This window comes from Bemisia tabaci, chromosome 2 (assembly GCF_918797505.1).
Source record: "Bemisia tabaci chromosome 2, PGI_BMITA_v3".
NCBI lineage: Eukaryota > Metazoa > Arthropoda > Insecta > Hemiptera > Aleyrodidae > Bemisia > Bemisia tabaci.
In genome coordinates this window covers 66,589,747-66,609,167 of record NC_092794.1, presented here as the reverse complement: position 1 = coordinate 66,609,167, position 19,421 = coordinate 66,589,747, and the positions used below count along the sequence as shown (strand labels likewise).

At 39.9% G+C, this 19,421-nt stretch overlaps 1 protein-coding gene across 2 annotated transcripts in view; it reads right to left on the bottom strand.

The window, feature by feature from the left end:
* The window catches only part of mirr (iroquois-class homeodomain protein mirror), a 96,100-nt gene that overhangs the window by 45,765 nt on the left and 30,914 nt on the right, over positions 1 to 19,421 (bottom strand). For both annotated transcript variants that reach the window (XM_072296112.1, XM_019055437.2), the window contains exon 2: positions 1,611 to 1,982. In XM_072296112.1, coding sequence (XP_072152213.1) covers positions 1,611 to 1,982 — 372 coding nt within the window. The remainder of the gene's footprint in view (positions 1 to 1,610; positions 1,983 to 19,421) is intronic.

Sequence of the window (19,421 nt, the reverse complement as noted above, 5' to 3'; positions counted from 1 at the left end):
AAAACATCGTTGAGACGTTTTCTTTAGCATGACAGTCATGCTACAGAAACTAGCATACGATCATTTGAAGTTAACCACTTTTTTCTGATAAGATGTCAATTTTATGAAAAAAACTTGGAAAAATTGTCTTACAAATTTTTTCTTGTGCTTTGATATGATGTCATAGAAAATGACGCGGACAAATATTTTTGATTTTCTGAATCGTAAGTATTCCATCAAAGGCAATTTGGCGGCATTCGAATTCCAATATGACGTTCTATCTTGGCACGCCGGCTGCGGCAATGCGAGTAATACAGAAGGAAAAAAGAACGGTCCGTTCTAAAGAGCGTACTGAGAAAAAAGATGTAATTCCCTCTGCAGAAAATGATGATCGGGCCGCCGACGGAAGAATTTGAATACTCTGTAGTCATCAGGTTGAAACCGTTTACGCCTGATGATTCGAGCGCATGGCGCGGCGCGCGGTGTTGACAATGACACGCCTGTCACCTGCGCAAGGTGATGACGTGATAGAGCGGCAAGTGGCTCCGTTGATAAAATGCGCGGCCGACACAAAGAACCGTGTCCACTTCCGAGAAAAGTTTTCTCGCGGAAAACGCTTGTTCCTCAAAAAACGGACATCGGATAGCCTGTGAGAAACCGCGCTGGAATTCCCGTCTGCACCTTATCAGAGAGAATTTTCAGGCATCGTGCAAATCGATCAAATTAAAATGTGCTAACATGCAGTTTCGTCGGAAAAAGACAGTGTCCTTTACAGTCAAGTCGATGGCGGCTCAACATCACTCGCATTGCGGAATCTTATTTCCAGACTCAAAGGCACGATTCCCGTTAGTGGAGATTCTAAGACACGATACAAATGTACATACTTCTATGTGGTGCACATTGCATAGTCATTGAAATGAAGGATCACCAAATTTTATATGCGCTCATTCTTACATTTTACATATTCACTTAACAAACGCAGAAAAAAAGTATCATAACGCCAACTATACTCCTGGCTGATTTTGGCGCCAGATATAAGAATATAGTTGCACCAATTAGAGGTACGGTTGAGTCTGCCGATTGCGTGGTTGGATCACTCATACCTTTAGCTAGTGCGACTATTCTTATATCTGGCGCATAAATCAGTCAGGAGTTTATTTGGGATTGTCATACTTTGTTTTTTCAGTGAAGTCCAGAGCGCGTTTCGATAATTTTTTAAACGACGGGTGGTAATAACTGCAGTCGGATGCAATTCTGTGTAATCTAACTTCATAGGCCGGTCGGCTGCCCATTTGGACCATGAAGTCTCCATGATCTGATCAAACCTAACTGATGACATTCTCATCATGTCCACCACTAGCCAGGTAATCTCCACTGAAAAAATAATTACGGGCTATATAGACGTATTGTCCACTCCGGACTCAGAGGCTGGAAGTTCCGGGTGCTGGAGCCGTAGTTTCAACTGATCCGGGTGCTACACCCGAAACTTTCGGCCTCTGAGCTCAGAACGCGTGCGATATGCCTATGGCCCGTAAGTACGGCTCCCACGGCTGGAGTTTTTTTTTTTTTTTTATCAATGTACCTGGAATACCTTTTGGATGTATGTAAGGGGTTATGAAGTGTGTACTTACGGAGGAAGGGTAGAAAGGAGGCTGATCCCCACCGAGGGCGGGAGGGAAGTAGGCGGAGATGCCCTCCGGGTAGGGGGCGGAGTACATGGAGAGCGGGGGGAAAGCGTGGGGTCCGAGGCGCTGGAAGTTGAGGAGATCGTACTGGCAGGTGCAAATCGTCTGCCCGGAGATGGGGTCCGTGTAGAAGGGTTTCCCGGTGTCGCAGCATCGAGGGGCGCCGCCCCCGGGAGGGGAGGCCACCCGCGGCTCCCGCTCTTCCGAACTGGTCACGGCCATCCTTGCGCTCGGGGATGAGGTCGACGCTCGGGCTTCGACGGTCGAGGGGCTCGACGAACTTGAGAGGGTAGAGCTCCCGGCTGCTCCGGCTCCCGGCTGCAACAAACAAACCACATATCAAATTAAAAACCAAATCATAAGAGTCTGTGGCATAATATAAGGCACACACCCTCGCCGCTACGCGGCCCAACCCCCAGAGAGCGCTTCGCGCCCTCCGAAGCCCCCTTGGTGCCCAGCGAGCTCATCTAGAGACCACCTCTCATCAATAGCCGCAAAAATCATGAAAATCCGCCCGGTGCATATCCTCCAAACGAATTGAACATTTTAGAAAGAGGTACAAAAAGAAGAAGATAAAGTTAAAGATGGAGAAGAATGAGAGGCAGTGGAAGAGTAAAAGGAAGAAGATGGAAAAGATAATGATGTAGAAGGGATGGGAAAAGAAGAGATGAAGAAGCAGAAGATAAATAAGAGGGGAAAAAAAGAAGACTAATAAGAGGAAGAAAAAGAAGGGTGAGAAAAGAAGGTAGAAGAAGAGGAATATGGATCACAGAAACATGGAAATCTCTGAGAAACAACACTGGAAAAAAAAGTCGCTTGGATCCAGAGTCCAGACTCTTGAAAACGTGGACAAGAAAAAATATTCTTGATTCAATAGGATTTTTGCTTGAATCAAAAGGAAATCCGCTAAAATCAAGAGGCTTGGCTCTTCGATTCAAGGAAAAATCTGATTGTATCAAGATTATTTTTTCTTGTCAATGTTTTCAAGAGTCTAGACTCTATATCCAATGTGTTTTTTTTTCCAGTGAAAGACACAACGTAAAAAAATTTGCATGTTTTGAAAATATTAAAGTAGGTCCGTGTCTACTTCAAAGTTTGTAAAAATTCTAGGAATATTCCGCCGCATTTTTTAAATTTTTCGCATTGGCAAATTATTTTTCTCTACTTCACATCTATTTTCATATTGCGTTGGTTTTGTTTGTCTTTTGTATCGTATCCAGTCGTGGACACATATTCGGCATTGTTTTCTAAATTCTCTACCGAAACTGAGCGGCACCTCGTTGACAGCATAGAGCGGAGCATCGCAAGTTCTTCTTCCGCGCCATCGCGCCTTCAATTATCCAGATGCAACACGGACATCCATCGAGCACGAATAGTTGTATCTCTGCGCCGTCATTAACGAGCGTCGTTTCCTTTGCTCTATTTCCATATTATGTTCATATTTGTTTGTCTTATTTGTAGCGAAGCTTCAAGGGCTACGTTGGCAACCCATCGGAAGATCAGAGGAGATATAATAAGGCCTCGTTTTTAGCATTTCTCCCGAATCTGAACGACACCTCATCGGCAAGATAGAGCGAAGCAATTCGAGTTCATGTCTCACGCCATCGCGCCTTCAATTTTCCAGACGCATCACGGACATCCATCGAGCATGAATAGTTGTATCTCTGCGCCGTCGTCAACGTGCGTTGAGGTGTCTCTTATTTCGATAAATTTTGACACCTTCCACGTTGGCGGTCAAAGAGAGTGCGTTCCTCCAAGACTTAAATTCTAAATTTTTTGAACAAAATGTCTAGAACAACCACAAAATTGCTCAGCTGCCATGGACGCGAAAAATCAAAACCGATGATGACAAGAACCCGGAGCAGATGTCAGCACGGATTAAAACATTCGTTTACGCGGTTCATAACCGCGGAGCAAAAGCTCATAAATCCGTGTTAAACCCACAGTATAAACCCCGGCGGAGGGGTCGCTCACTCTCCATAATTAATTTCATTAGAACTGCATCATTTTCCCATCGTTGCCGAAACCGAAACCCCGGAATCGCAATCGAATATCGTTTTATTGGGCGCCCCGCCCCCGGAACCCGCCACTTTCCCAATAAAAGAGGCCACTCACTCGGAACTAATATTATTATGCCACGATATGGGAGCCGCCACCCTTCCCTCCTCCCCCCACCCTCGGTCACTCGTCCTTCCGTTTCCACCCCTTCTTGATTTTTTCGCTGTGTTGATTTCACATTAGGTCCAATTTGAGAGGGTGGCTTTTCGGGGATGGGCCCGACCACAATTTTCCGCTCCGTTTGTCCCTAAGTTAATTTTGAAGTATTAAACAAAGAAGTCTAAATATTTTGCATTGATTCGTCGATTTTTCCGAACTATCTGTTCATATTTCCACACAGAAAAAACAAGTTATGGGCCATATAGACATACCGTTCGTTCCGGGCTCAGACGCCGAAAATTGCGGGAACTGGAGCCGTAGCTTCAATTCCTCCGGGTGCTACGCCCGGAACGCGGACAGTATGTCTATATAGCCCGTAAGTACGGCTTCAACGGCCGAAGTTTTTTTTTTTTTTTTTTTTTCAGTGTATTTAGATTGACACTGAAGAAAGACATTTGCAGAAACAACCAAACCCTAAAATCAACAGAACTGGCGATTGACAAAATTGAAAACTCTCGTTTTTAAACCCGACAACAATGCTTCTTTTGCGCCCCAGGTTTGGTCATGGATAGAATCGAACAACGCTTGAAAATCGACCACAAAATAGGAAAAAAAGGGAAAGGTCAATTCTGCCCTCCTTTGTCGAGATAGAGGAACCGGTTTTTTGTCACATTTTTTACTGGTGAGTACAATGCAAATACTGCCGGAGTGGAACCACTACCACACCTGTGAACACGTTGGGTGCAGAAGTAGAGGCATTCTTTTTGATCCAACACTTCTAATTTAAAGAAGTCCCACCAATTAGTCTCTAAAGTTTTATCACCATAATTTTACACTTTTATTACGTGGATCCAGGCCAAATTCAAATAGCTTTTATCGTTAAACCAAGTTTTGGCAGAAAAAAACTTCGAGTCCCTAGAAAATAAAAACAATAATTGAAATGATAAATATGAAAAAAAAAAAAAATTAAAAGATTATAGAATTGTCCACTTTTAATTTTATGCGACCCCTTTTTATCAGTGTGTCATCTTCATCTCTAGGTCGAAGACACAACACCACTAAACTGACAATTTTGGCGGAAACGTGTTAAACGACTTTGGCGCATTATTTGCTTAAAACAAAATTCAAACCACTGGCTTTTATTTTTTTCCAGTTCCGCGCATGGAAACGCTGCAACGACACTGTAATTTACATTTTAAAAACATGTAAACCTAACCTTAAATACAAAACAAAGATTAAAAGTGGCAAAGATTTTTCTCTCTCCTGTGAAATCATAAGTTTGCAGTTAGACGGTACTGTCCCGTAGCCATCAATTTGTAAATTCACAAGAAAAACTCGTTCAATGATAAAATCTCCAAAAATTTGTCGTTTTAAAGTGTCCTGATTACTATGTGAAATTATGCTGAGAGTATATGCGTTGTAGTTATAGACCCCCGTCTACACTGCCGTGCTAAGAAAAAACGCCGTATGAGCCTTCAGGTGTTGCCGAATTCCCTCTGAAGAAACGCAAATTTTCCGGAAAACTTGGTGAATGTTTTCGCTCCAATTTTTTTAGATAATTTTGTTCCCAATTTCACCTTAAGTTCCTAAAAATTTCAAGGAAGAATATTCATAAGTTTCTTCAAAACTAAACATTTTACTGAGGGAAATTTGGCAGCTCTCGAATGTTCATACGGCGTTCTTCCTTAGCACGGCAGTACAGAGCCATTGCGGAAAAGACGCGCTGCTGCGGCGTTCGGAAACTTCCTGGGAGCATTTGGACGCAGACACACACGGGAGTCGAGTCAGAGGTGTGTGACAAACTACCCATTAAACGTTGGTGTAAGAATTAATTAAACTGTGGAAGGGAGTTAGTCTCACTCTCATCGCGGTACCAATTTCGTTTCAACACGGGTTTAAACATGGAAAACAGCCGGAGAGCCTCATGCGGGAAAAAAGAGTCCAACTCCAACGGCGGCGCAGTGGGCTCAGTTTCAATTTCAGCGACTAGAAACTGACGGATTATGCTCCCGTGCTAGGGAAAAACGCCGTATGAACATCTGGATGTTGCCAAATCTCCGTCTTCAAAGTGTTCATTTTGAAGGAGAGGATGGGATGATTTTCTTTGAGATTTTCATAAATTGTAAAATCACACGATCGAAAATAAAATTATCTGAGGAATTGGGAGAACAATATCCACTAGTTCCTAAGAATATTCGAATTTAATACAAATAAATTTGGCAACGTCTAATGGCTTATACGGCGCTTCTCCGTAGGACGGCAGTATACATATGGACTACATTTTGCGATTTGAAACTATAGTGTCTAGGCTTTATCTGCAAAAACACTTATGCGCACAGGAAAACGTCTAATGGCTTATTTGGCGCTTTTCCTTGGGACGGCAGTATGCATATGGACTACATTTTTCAATTCGTTTTATCAGTAAAAACACGTATATGCATAAGAAAACTAATGGTACAAACGTTGTTTCTAGACTGAGCCAGAAATTATAATTCCTAATCGCAAAATGTAGCCCATATATCCTTGGGACGATGTATTCACTTTTTTTGAGCCCATCAACTTTCATAATCAATCTTTGGGGGTAGAAAAAGGAATATTAAAACTGCTAGGGAGACACATAGACTGTTTTGACCATGAAATGAGTCAAAGTCTGTGTTCAAATCCGACTGCACTTTACGTCGTACAAAATCTTACGTTAATTGGTGCTTGAGCTTAATAAGTTCACTTCAATAAATGGAACTTGCGGTTCGAAATGAGATTTAGTTAATTCCTCCAGAAGTTTTGTCCACTGTGCGAGTCTCCTTGGTTTGATAATGACTGTAAGCGTTAAAAAATTTTTGTTCTTGATTATATCGCAGCTAACAAGTAGCTTCGCACGCTGCTGGTGTTATGATCATTGATTGTTTTATTGTGTATACAATTTTTTCCTTGTTCCCCTCTGTGCATTCCTAGCGCTCCTCCGAATTAATCTCTCTCCGTCCCACGAGCTGATTAGACACCCCTGTTTTTAGGTTTCCATCAAATACCGGTGAAATCGACCCTAATATTTCGTGTTCCTTTCCTTAATTCTTATCCTCGCAGGCCGCGGCCAGCAGCACCCACATTGAATAAATTTAGATATCAGGCTAGAAATTAAAGGAAGGATGATAAATGGGTTTTACTCACGCAAATTTTTTCGGTCAGTATATCATGTTGTTCTCACCCGCATTTCGCAAGATTTTTTCGTTTGCATGAATCACGAAGTCATTTCCTTTATATAAATATAGTTTCCTTTCTAAATCTCCCTCGCCTTCATTTATTTCCTCCTTACAAACTAATTCCAGGGTATTTCAATTAATTCTTTATCAGATTTTAAAGTTTTAGCGAACAAGCCACCAAAAACTTGGAATTCAGTTTCCATCGTACTATCTAAATGAGCAAATATTTATGTTTCGTTATGATTACATTCTAAGTGTTTAAAATCAATTTCTTGTTTGTTCCAAATTTTAGTGAAATACACAATCTTCAACAAAAAAATTGGTGCTTATCTCTAGATGTAAGAGAGAGAAAAATAAATAAATCACCAACAATGAGCTTTAAACTGCTTCTCCGACTGTAAACGTTATCTATCTTGTGAAAAATGTATTTCATATGAAAATTCATATTTAGACCCCACTAAGAATTCATTCTCTTGATGTGAAATTTGCATACTAGGATTTTTTTAGATTGAATTTTGTTTCTCCTTGTTTTTCCCTCTCCTTTTCTTTTCACAGGTCTATTTTTCAACATTTAAGCTAAAAATAAAGAATTTTATGTAACATTCAAAACTTCAACATGATAAATACATTTAACACCTCTTAAGAACAGTACTTTGCGATCTTATGTCAATTTTAGTGAGCTAGAACTCTTAATACTAGCAACTCGCACACCAGCGTCAATCGTCAAAGATAGATGCGGGCATAGAAATCAGAACTTATTAGGACAACTATGGTTTCTTGCCGTGTTTTATATTAGCCATCTGAAATATTATTCACGTAACACTGTGTAATATTTTTTCCCCCAAATCCAAAATTTGAATAAAAAAAAGTCATCGGTTGATCGGAGTTGAGCAAAGCTCTATCAAGAAGGGGAGGGAGAGAGAGAGAGAGAGAGTTCCCTCAAGACAAAAAAAGTCAACACTCTCAAATCAGCTGCTGATGAAAAGACAAATCCATGGATTGTTCTATCCGAACAACCGAAAATTGGCACTCAAAATTAAACGGACTGCCAAGAGAGAAGGTAGGGCTTCGTGATGCGAGCTTGTTGTGAATTAATTAATTTTTTGCCACCGGGTCCGAGACATGTTCCTCCTCGTGCGACAGATGATTGCGATTAGTGGGAAAAAAATTCTACGGCAGCCTGACACCTACAGTGTTACAAGATCCAATTAATGAGCCAAAATAACGAATCCAAGGCACGAGCTATATCCTTTCGAGCACTTCCCTCGAGGAGCCAATTTTACACCGATTAGCAGAGTTTCAGTGGCTATGTCAAATCCAGGATGTACAGGTGGAAATTAAGTTTAATGCTCTCGACGGTTCCATCAAATTCTTTTCGCTCCGTGCGTGCAGAACGTCCGTTTTACTCAAGTGGGAAGGAACTGGAATTCATTTAATGAGATGACATGGCCAAATTTTTGACAAAAATCGCTTAATTGGTTATTTCAATTATTACTGCAATATTTAAAACAAGTTCCTGAGGAGATCAGAGAATGGGACTCGATTTTAAGTATATTTATATGAGTCGCTTTTACAGCGCTCTTTGGCGCTTTACGACGCCTAATCGCCACAAAGCTCGGTCTTCCCACAGGTCATCAGGGAGTTGACACTCCCTCATCTCATTTAACACCCCCTGTCGCCAACCTCTCACTGGGCGTTCCCTACGTCTCCTCCCGGGAGGAACCCAATCAAGCATCTTTGTTGGCACTCGATTTTAATTTTGGGGACTATTTTGAGGATTATTGAGTCGTTATGGGCAAAACCCTCACGAATGTTTAATGCATGCTTCTTGAACGTAGTAAATAAAATATCCATTTACTTCATCTTCAGCTTTTTTATTCCTCGGTGATGTTCAGAATGATTCCATTATTTCCCCTTCTTTTCTTCCCTCCGGGAAGTTTGATGTTTATAGGTAGTCATCGGACTTAAAACTGAAGATAAAATATGTTTTAATGAAGAGAGCTACTTAAATTGTGGAATAACTGGACAGAATAACCCACTAGTTAGCGCACCTGACTCTTAGTCAATAATATAGGTCTAGTGTTCCAATGATGGTGCCACAATTTCACGAAATTGACAAAACGGTCTGTGAGAAGAATACCTCTCGGCTCTAATCCCCGGAAATTTGAAAGGCCTAAAGCGTGAATGTGTCAATACCGTCTGTTATCCTCTAGTATCTTTGAAGGTTGTAATTAACTTACGGAGAATACGACTAAAAAAGCAATGAAAAAAAATAAAGATAACGACAACAATGTTTCAAGAATGTTCAGTTTGTGAAAAGTTTCATACTTGACATAATGTCAATATTCTCTTATATATATATGGATACTATAGAACCCGTTGTAACGGATGTAGTAGCTATCGAGTGGGCCTGCTCTCATAGGTTCTGAGAAAGGCGCTCTTCGCCGATAGCGGTAGCCCGAGACTGACCTACGGTGACAGCGGAGCGGGAAATGTAATTTGCAGACTGCTGCGAAAAAATATGAGAAAAAAGAATAAGCGTTCCGAAGCAGCGGTTCCATCAAACAATGCTGAACCACTTGACTCAAAGTGAGTCGCCGAATGAACTCGAGGAGGCTCCCAGCGCAGCAAAAAAAAAAAAAAAAAAAAAAAAAAAAAAAAAAAAAAAAAACTGCAAGTTGGATTACCGGTGGCTGACCGGCTATGCGCAATGCGCTGCGTAATAGATGCGAAAAGGGCTAAATGCTGGGAGCTCAGTGAAAATTTTAGTGCGAGATTAAATTACTTATTAATAAATACACAGCTGTGAGACTTCCCAGTTGCCCTGTTGCCGCTCTTCGCCCCAATTAGGTTCAATTCCGTTGTTTTGTGAATGGGAAATTGGGCGCTCCATGCCAAGTCTGGCAACGGTGGTCTTCGGCTCCTTTATCGACGCGGGATCTCTTTGCGCGGGTGAAGTGGGTAGGTAGCGAGCTGGACATATTCCACGGTTGCCATTCATACGGTAATTTTACATTTTTCTGGTAACCGCACGAAGGGGCTTTCGAGCCTTACGCAACGCGTTTAGGTAACGCAGGTGGTTAACGCGAACGCTAACGATGCGTTACCAGCGGAGGAGGGAGTTACAAACTGGTCAAAAATGTCTTTTTGAAAACACCTTGAGACGCAAAAATACGAAAAAAAATCTAGGATGTGACCAGAAGTTCTTCTTTAAGGGGTTGAAAATGTCGAATGGTGGTTTGAAGACAAAATATTTCGCAAATTGCAGAAAATGACATTTTATAGACTTCAGGTCATGACAGGGGAGTGTTTACCTGACCCGATGGATCCTCTCAACATAATATGTGTCATTAGTTCCCCTATGTAGATAGGTGCTTTTACGCATGATCTAGAAGTAAATGTTCCTTATTACAAAATAAAGTTCAGGAATCAAGGATGTGAGGGATAGTCCTGACCAAAGATACATCATAAAAAAGTAAGCAGTTAAAATTTTTCAAGACTTCCACGCAAATGCTTATGACGAAGATTGGAGGGTGGTTGAAGGGAGAAAAGTCCTATTAAAAGGTGGTCGAATGGAGAGAAAATCCTCAGCGCTTGGGAAAGGTCAGATTTAAGAAATTTCGCCAGAAAATGGTGTTAGGTACGATTAATTAGAGAGTTAACTGGAGAGTAACACGCTTCGAACAGATTTGACGAAGTGTGACAAGCACGCATTTGTAACCTGCAAATATACATTCCCGAGACACTGGGATTAAGGTATCAAGAATGTCCGGCCTGAAGACATGGAAGGAATTCAATTTACTCAGCTCCTTTTCCTTTGACCGGACCAACGCTATGAATATCGTGCTTAGTCATTTTTCATCTCAACACCCCGCAGATGGTGAAATTATTCATGATGCGCCGATCTGATAACAATCATCTCACGGAATATTTTGTTTCAATACCTCAATGAGCGAGCTGGAGGGATGTTGCCGGCAAATAATGGAGATAGTCCTCGGTGATATGATGCAGTTAGGAGTTTAATCGTTTCCAGAGCGCTATATTCAAGATTTGTCAAGAACGACGCTTAACAATGAGCGAATCTCTTTTTAAGGAATTGTTCTCACTTTTTCTGTAAAAGTATCATTATCATATTTTAAGGTTTTAGAATTATAACGCGATATCGATTCTATTAAATGTAAAATACAAATATGATATAATAATCCTTATATGGACCCTACGCTTAAATTATAGGTACTCATATCGCCTTTTTCCCTTTTGTCACTTTCCAAATTTTATTTTGTAATTATAAATTCTGATACATCGTTCATTTTTTCTACGCACATTAGAAGCAGACAAAAGTTATAACAAGAATTCAATGAATCGCAGAGCATTGTTACATGATGAATTGCACGTGAAGTAATGGAAAATTTCACAAAAACTTACGTTTTCACGTCTATTATGGGTGCTCATATGTACAGCTGTTCATGGAATTCGGTTATTTAACTGAGAGAGAACAATTAGATTACAGATAATGTACGTAGCGGTGCACACACACCAGAGCAATTTAACAGTTGTCTATTGTATTGAATTGTTTCAGAGCTATTATTAATTTTTCATGTTTTTTAACGCATGAAAGCTGGTCCGTTTTGGTTAGAGGAAAATTAAAACGCCTGTAAACACTACGAAAGCAGACAATAATCCATCTATTCTGTTCTCATTGTAGTATACGCTCAGTGATTTGCTATGAGACATTGCAATTTCGAAACAATTAATAATAAAAATTTAATGTCTGCCGGCGAGTGTTGTTATATCGATGATATGATAATACAGCTGGTGAGTACGTCAGCTCAGAGAAAAAGAATAACTCGCACACATCAAGTGATTTCTTTCCACGAGGAGAGAAAAATTGCAATGATGGTTCTTAAAGTAATAGTTTCAGAGAATCCCATCAGCTTGGAGGGAAAATCGAACTTTCACTAGAAAATGGACTGTGATAAAATTAATAGTTCTAAAGCGTCATGATTGGCAGCAAAATCTGATAAGTGAACTTCATTCGATCTTTAAATGTGTTTTAAAGTCCTGATCTTACTCTTATCTTAATCATGTATTTATACGAAAAAGAAATTTGTGTGCCTTACTCAACTCTTAACGATAGCTCTGAGTTCGCCTTCAATAACAGGGATGGCAATATGAGCGACTTAGGAGCACGAATAGTTGCGCGCAGTAGTTTTGCCATCTCTGCACGGTCCCGGCAAGGAACACACAGTAAATATTATGCATTTTTCGCTCTCTTTTGGCCTCTATTAATTGTGATGTCACTACATTTCCAAAAATCGTAAAAACTTCCTGTTTTCTCTGCTTGAACTTTTTCGAAGTTCGATAGGAGATTGCTCCAGATATTCGTTCTAATAAGATTGTGACCAAAATCTATTCAAGAAATTAATCATTGAATTGAAAGATGAAAATTCATATAACACAAAACAGGAACATATACTTGTCTTCATAAATAAATTCGGGGACGCGAAACCATACGACTGTGAAATAACCGGCAGTTACAATACTAAGTAAATTTATGGCTTTTCGAACCAATAAAGAACGCATCAATTTTTTGCAACCAACGTTTCAAAGGTTGCAAAATCTACTTTAAGAATTCCATGTTCCACACGAAAACGGCAGGGCAAGTTATGTCCAAAATCGCGCTGATTTTTGACGATATTCTGTGAATAAAATTGTTTCGATATTAAAAATTTCCAATAATTTTTGAGTGAAATTACAAATTAAGAGTGGAAATTTTACGCGTTGGAGTGTAGTTACGCTCTTTCGTTTGGAGCAGCGAACGACGAATTACGAACGAACTTGGTCGGCCCGAAGAAAAGCACAACTCACTTCCTCATAGATGACGACTCGCACCGGGTGACAGGACATTTTCTCGATTCGACTTGACCCCAATCTCGAATTTCGATAAATCGTTTATCGATGGTTTGTATGTGAATTGCACGTACAAACCATCGATAAACACTTTATCGAAATTCATCGCGCGGCTCAATTTCCTGTTATTCAATTCAAGATGAAGCCACGACCGGCGATGGAATTAAACATGCAACATGCGAAGAGGATACAAATACCAGTTGCAACGGCTAATAATCAAGTCAAAAATTAATTATAACAACGCTTGACCCCGGCGCTGCGACACTCAAAACCCAGCGAGCGATTTGCATAGCAGCGTTGTCGCGCATTGCCCGGGAAAATAAACGAAGCATGAAGCGCATTCACGAAAACCTGGCAGGGAACTCCTTCCCTCCGGAATTTCTTAACAAGCTATGAAAATATATCTCCGACTCTATCTGTTTCGCTGGAAGGTAGAAATATTTGTCATATTTTACAATAATTTAGATGTTTTTCCCCGGCATTAATTCGAGTGCGGTCATTGATAACCTGAGAATTAACACTTTACCATATTTATGAGCTGATAATTTGGTAATTGTTATTTGTGCCACTGATTTCTCCCTAGAGTTTTGACGCATTTAACTAGAATGAACCTAACTACCTCAGATGTTATCTAATCTCCTCTGGAATTTTATTTTTTTTTTAACAAACATTTACCTAAGAAACATTCGAACTTGAAATTTGGTGAGTATTTGCATTCTGATTTTGGGGAAAATCATAGAGAAATTAGGGCGTTTCGCTCTTTTCGCAGTTTCTTGTTACTCTATGAGGCAACGTGATATGTGGTTGGGCCAATTTTAGTTGAATCTGCCCTGTAGGTGTCTCAGCCGAGTCTTTTCTTGTAGACAACCAGCATATGATCATCACAGACGTATTGTCACAAATCACAAAAAAGTTTTCAAGTTCAAACAGTTTTCACAAACGCTTGATCGTCACTTTAATTCCGTACATGTATGTCAATACTTTTAGCTTTGCAGAGTTTTTTCGTTCCCTTTGTCTCTGTACCGTTTAACTGTTATTTAAAATTTCATCATTTCAACGGGTTGTGACTTTTCTAGAGCCGATTGCACCACAGCCATGGATTACCCATGGCCCAAATTTCTAAAAGAGAGATTCTTGAGTATACGAAGAGTGAGAAAGAAAATTTTAAAACAAAGAGGGGGAAAAAGTTTGCAGTGCTGTAAACAGCATCTAGAAAATAAGCATACCAAGTGCCAGAAAAAATACGGTCAGTTGCATGTGATTATATTTTCTTGAATGAAATAAATAGACGGCTCACGTGTTCCAAGCCATAAAAAGAGAGAGGGAAAATAATTCGCCTTGGGTTATCAGAACACAGGTGAGGAAACTTTTTTTCACTCCCAAAAACACTGCCTTCTTATCATCTTATTCAGTTCGAAAACGTTGGATTCACTTTGTGCTGTCCATGGAGTATGGACGTAAGAATAAGATCTTAGAAGAGAATTAGCGTGCTTAAACAAGGAGCAGACAAGGTCTATAGCATGACCGAAAATTTTCACTTCTGTTTTTTCCTCCTCAATTTTTTCTCCGTGAAGTTAATCAAAACTCGAGACTCAACATACTCATGCAGTTGTTTACAGATTTAGTATTCGGTGGAATTAATTGTTCCATTTTGCGGATATGCGCGGTGATGTCAAATTGACAAAAACCTACGCTGGAAAGGGGGAAAAGCGATTCGATCCAAATCTATAAGGCAGAACGAGGATATCTAGGTTAATACGAATGATAAAATCGCAGGAAAAATTAAATCTGTTCTATGAAACGAAACGACAGGCCAATTCACCGGGAAAAATATGAAAAAATGCCTAAATTTAGGATGGCGAAAAATGATGAAATACGATAAAGTTTGGCAACGAGCACTCTCACCTACCAGTGCAGGATAATTATATTCAGACGTACCGAGACCGGCAGAAAAAGGAAGAAAAACACAAATGAGAACGCAAAAAAGAAGAAAAAAAATTAATAATCATGATCCGTGCAGTTTTTTATGATTTAGTTTTCAAGCTGTAGTTTAGATCAAGTATACCGATAATCGCCAGCATTTTGGCAGGTCGTTTACCTGAATTAATTCAAAAAATTTCTCGTTGCAAAAAAGTGTGCGCGCGATCTAGTCGCGGGAGAAGGGAAACACATACACTCACGCGCGCGCACACACCCTCACACACACACATTGTGAAAAAAAGAAGCAGGAGAAAAAATAAGAAAATCTGTTAAATTCTGTGAACATGCTCGACTTAATTGTGCGAGAATCAGACAATTCGGACACGCTCTGTAATTCGGACAACCTCAAAATCTCTTGTACTGCTGGAGTGCTGGAGTAAATTCAGTTCTATGTAGACTGCTGTCTTGAGACTCCAAAATTGAGACATTTTACAATTTTTTGATGGATGATTCGTTTATAAACATAGCAAAAATATATTGTATTAATGGCATCATTTCATATTTATGGCTCCTTTCCTCGAAGAGTATTCCAAACATTTAATATCATTGCGTACCATTCCAATAAATCTCTCAAAGTAGTGCAAATTAAAGTGCTGAGAGCAGCTAAATATTGAACATGATTTTTGGATTTTGTAAATATCCGAACGACTCAACGATCCAACGAACTCAACGGTACGTTGACCTTTCAGGAAGTGAATACTTGTTACTCGCAGGAGATACTTTGTTGGCTTCTTTTGGGGAACCCGGAAACACACCGCTTGCATTTGAGAGGATCTTACTAACGTTTAGATTCCAAATATTGCACATTGCACATTATACGCATTGTGGAATTGTGGTGGAGTCCGATTTTAGTAATCTATAGAGAAATTCCAGTTATTAATACCACGAGCGATGGGAGGAAAAATAATTGGTATCTTGGCACAATTAACACGACTCAATTAGACTACCACCACACAACCACCTACCTGCATATTAGATGAAATTATGGCACATATGTTCTTTCTGAAATATGTGAAAAATAGTAGTCCGTCTTTGCAAAATGTAATCCATTTGAGGTTTCATGATTGTATGACATTTTTCAATTAGGAAATGATATTTCTGGCGAAAGAACCTCCCTGCATAGAGCAACAAATCACACTTATGATGTTTCTAAAATGAGTCAAAAATAGTCGCTCTTTATTGTTAAATGTTGTCAAATTTTCATTCAAAAGTTCTTCCTGGAACCTTTGTTCTGTAAATAAACAGTATGCGCAAGCAGAACAGCCAAACGGCAAAATACATTCAGATATTTAAGAAAATTCGGAATACCACATCTGTTACGTTGTCAGAGTTTTAGTATAAAATACGATTAAAGTCTGGACTAAATCGGGAAGAATATTAGAGATTTCATGATTTGGCAAACATGCTGAAAGCAGAGTACAGCCAGTTTTTTGTTGTGCCATCTGTTAAATATTAGTTTCCGAGGAAGGATAGAGCACCGGTCCTGGTGTAGTGACGCTGCTTTAAAGTGGGTTGCGGATGAAAGGGCGCGTTGTGGTGATTGGCTGCCGAAACCACCGTCCCCTCGGAGGACCAAGGACCATTCATCAAAGACTTTGCATAGGGTCAAAGTTATGAATTCATGACACTTAGCCAACGCAACGCGAGTACATAATTTACACAGTTTTTCTTACGTGCCATGGAGGTTGAGCTGGCTGCTGCCATGCCGTGGCTGCATACTGTGAATTGCTTTACATATTCTAATGTGAAGAGGGGTCAGCCGGGCTTTGTTGGGGTGAAAGAGTATTTACGTTGGAAATATGTTGTTGGAATCGTGGGACCACGCACTCTACTTTTTAAACTTGGACTTATTTCATTCAATCATGATTGCAGTTTGTCTTTCCACTAGAAATTAGGGTCGTCTTCATAATCGTGCCTTCAACAGCTCCTTTCTTTGAGGAGCCCTCACTGAAAAAAAGTAGCTTGGATCAAGCATGATGATTCTTGAATTTGCCGCCAAGAATTTTTTCATCTTGCTTTAGGCTGACTTTTTCTTGATACAAGAAAAATAATGTTCGGATTAGGCAAAAAAAGTAGCTTCTATTAACCAGAAAAATTCTTGATTTAAGAAGAAATACTTCTTGGCGGCAAATTTAAGATTCTTTTTTTTCAGTGGCACTGTTCAAAATTGTGGAGTGAAATTCTGTGCAGGAGTCTATAAGGTGCCAAAAACCCTGAGTGATATGACGAATCGGAATCTATTCTTTTTGCGGAGTGTCATGAGCTTTCACGGTCTTAATGACACCTCGCATCTTGGTGCAGAAAATTCACTCAAATTTGCACAAAAAATCCGCACAACCGATTTCATGTAAAAAAAAAAAAAAAGTTAAGAAGCCCGATTAAATTTGACAATAGCTAATGTGGCTTGGTGCCTTTCTGCTTAACTCGGCCCGTTTATGCTGCAAAATTTCAGTGCTGCCATTTCCCGGAATTAATTCCGAAATTCGGATTTTTTCCCGGAATCTTCTGAGTCCCCGGAATTTTCAGCTATTTTTGGAATTTCCTCGAAATTTGCGGTTCTGCGCCAGTTAGACCATTTATTTGATCAAATTTAGAGGCTGCTTGATCAAATTTGACGATCTTCGGAACTAAATCCGGGCATATTTTGAAATTTAGCCCCGGAATTTTTTAAAAAAGTTGAATTATTTTCGGAACTTGGGCAAATCGGAATATGTTTTTGGAAATCGGAATGTTTCCGGAAATCGAAATTAATTCGGAATCTCTTGATAAAATAAGATGGCAGCACTGCGGAATAATAGCTGAAATAAATCGCAGAGATGAGGACAATGGGTCGTCTGACGATGGGCCGACTCAAGAGCTTCCTCGTTCTCTCGTTGTGACGCAAAACAGTGGAAAGGCATCAAGCATGGAAAGCCACTTTCCGTCACCGCTCTCATGACGAAGTCAATGAAATCAACCCGATGAACGCAATCTAATTAAGAACAACTCCTCTTTTCAAGGGAGAATAAATGGAAAGAAACACGGCTGTGTAGGAGTGAGAGATAAGGGGCCCGGGGGCCCGCGGTCCGGGGGGAGTGAGGGATTACAACCTCCAGCATCACCGGTAAAACATCAGGGGACCACCAACCATTCATCGGCTGATTCGCTGACCAGATATAGACGCAGATCACTCGCCAGTCCCACGTTGCCAAATCGTTTATTTACAAAAGGAAAAACTACCGGAGTCCGGAGGTAGTAATTAAGTCGGTTTTACTAAAAAAAATTACCCTTTTTTTTTAAAAAAAAAAAAAAAATAAATAAAATGTGGAGCTTTAGTTTAGATCTCTGGATTTAATTTCAATTATGGCTTGAAGAAACAGCTCGCGATATTTTAAGAAATCTCTTGATATTAGTCAATGCTGGTCACCAAGATGACATTCAACCGCTCCTCTCCTTCTTCTCGTCTTCTTTTAACATCCAAATTGATGTTAATTAAAGTGCTCGAATCCTCCTTGCATCCGAACAGAATTTTTCATTCAAATGCACTTCCGAACCACCGTTCTGAGGCTATCCTGTCATGGTGTGTGGGAGTTTCACAATGTGAATCACATCAAACCAGTGGCACGGCATGCTTTGCGATATATCGATTGATCTGTCGTTTTAACCTATAGAAAAGGATCGATAGAGAGGGTATATATTCGCAGCGGATACCTTAATGATCGATTCTTTACCGCAACTTCAAGAGGGGAAATATCGATAATCGATCATTCATGCCTCACCACTGCATCAAACCTATCGCAGTCTCTACTTTGGATGTCGCTCCGGGTGCTAACCAGACCACAGCGCACAGCGTATCCATGATATCATTAAGCCGATATTTTATCCTCGGACGAATTAAAAAGAATATTATATTTACAATTTAGGGCAACCCTTTTATACTGTCTTGACGGTAAAATATATATAAAGTATGAATTATCGCATACAATATACATGATAAATAATTACACTTGACAATTTAAAACTTGACACATTTTTAATTAAACACTGAACCTAATCCATTCGAGGATCTTAGTTTTTTACCGTTCGGATTGAGAGGCGAGAAATTTGACAGCAAAATTGAACAAACTTGAACAACAAACAAAGAAGGTAAAAAGTTTGCAAAAAGAGGTATCATTTTGGTCAAAAAAGCGGTGAGTACAGCTTTCTAGCGGAATAATATGGATTTACACACTGCTGTCTTGTTTGAATTTACGTCAATACGTATTTCTCATTCCTCTTGTTTTTCTTTTACGAAGAAGACGAATTGCGCTGTTTTTACAGAATCAAGTATTTCATTTATATCAGATTGGTCAAATTTTAAAGGAAACTCGATTACGAAATTTTAGCGTAATGGCTCCCTCCGAAATTAAAGGAAGAGCTCGTTCTTACTGATGGGGTAGCCGAAAATGCACCATTCCGCTATTTTGAGGGCTGCGGGAGTAATGAAACTGAGTACATCCACACAAAGATGGGAGAAAGCCGTCCCCGCGATTTG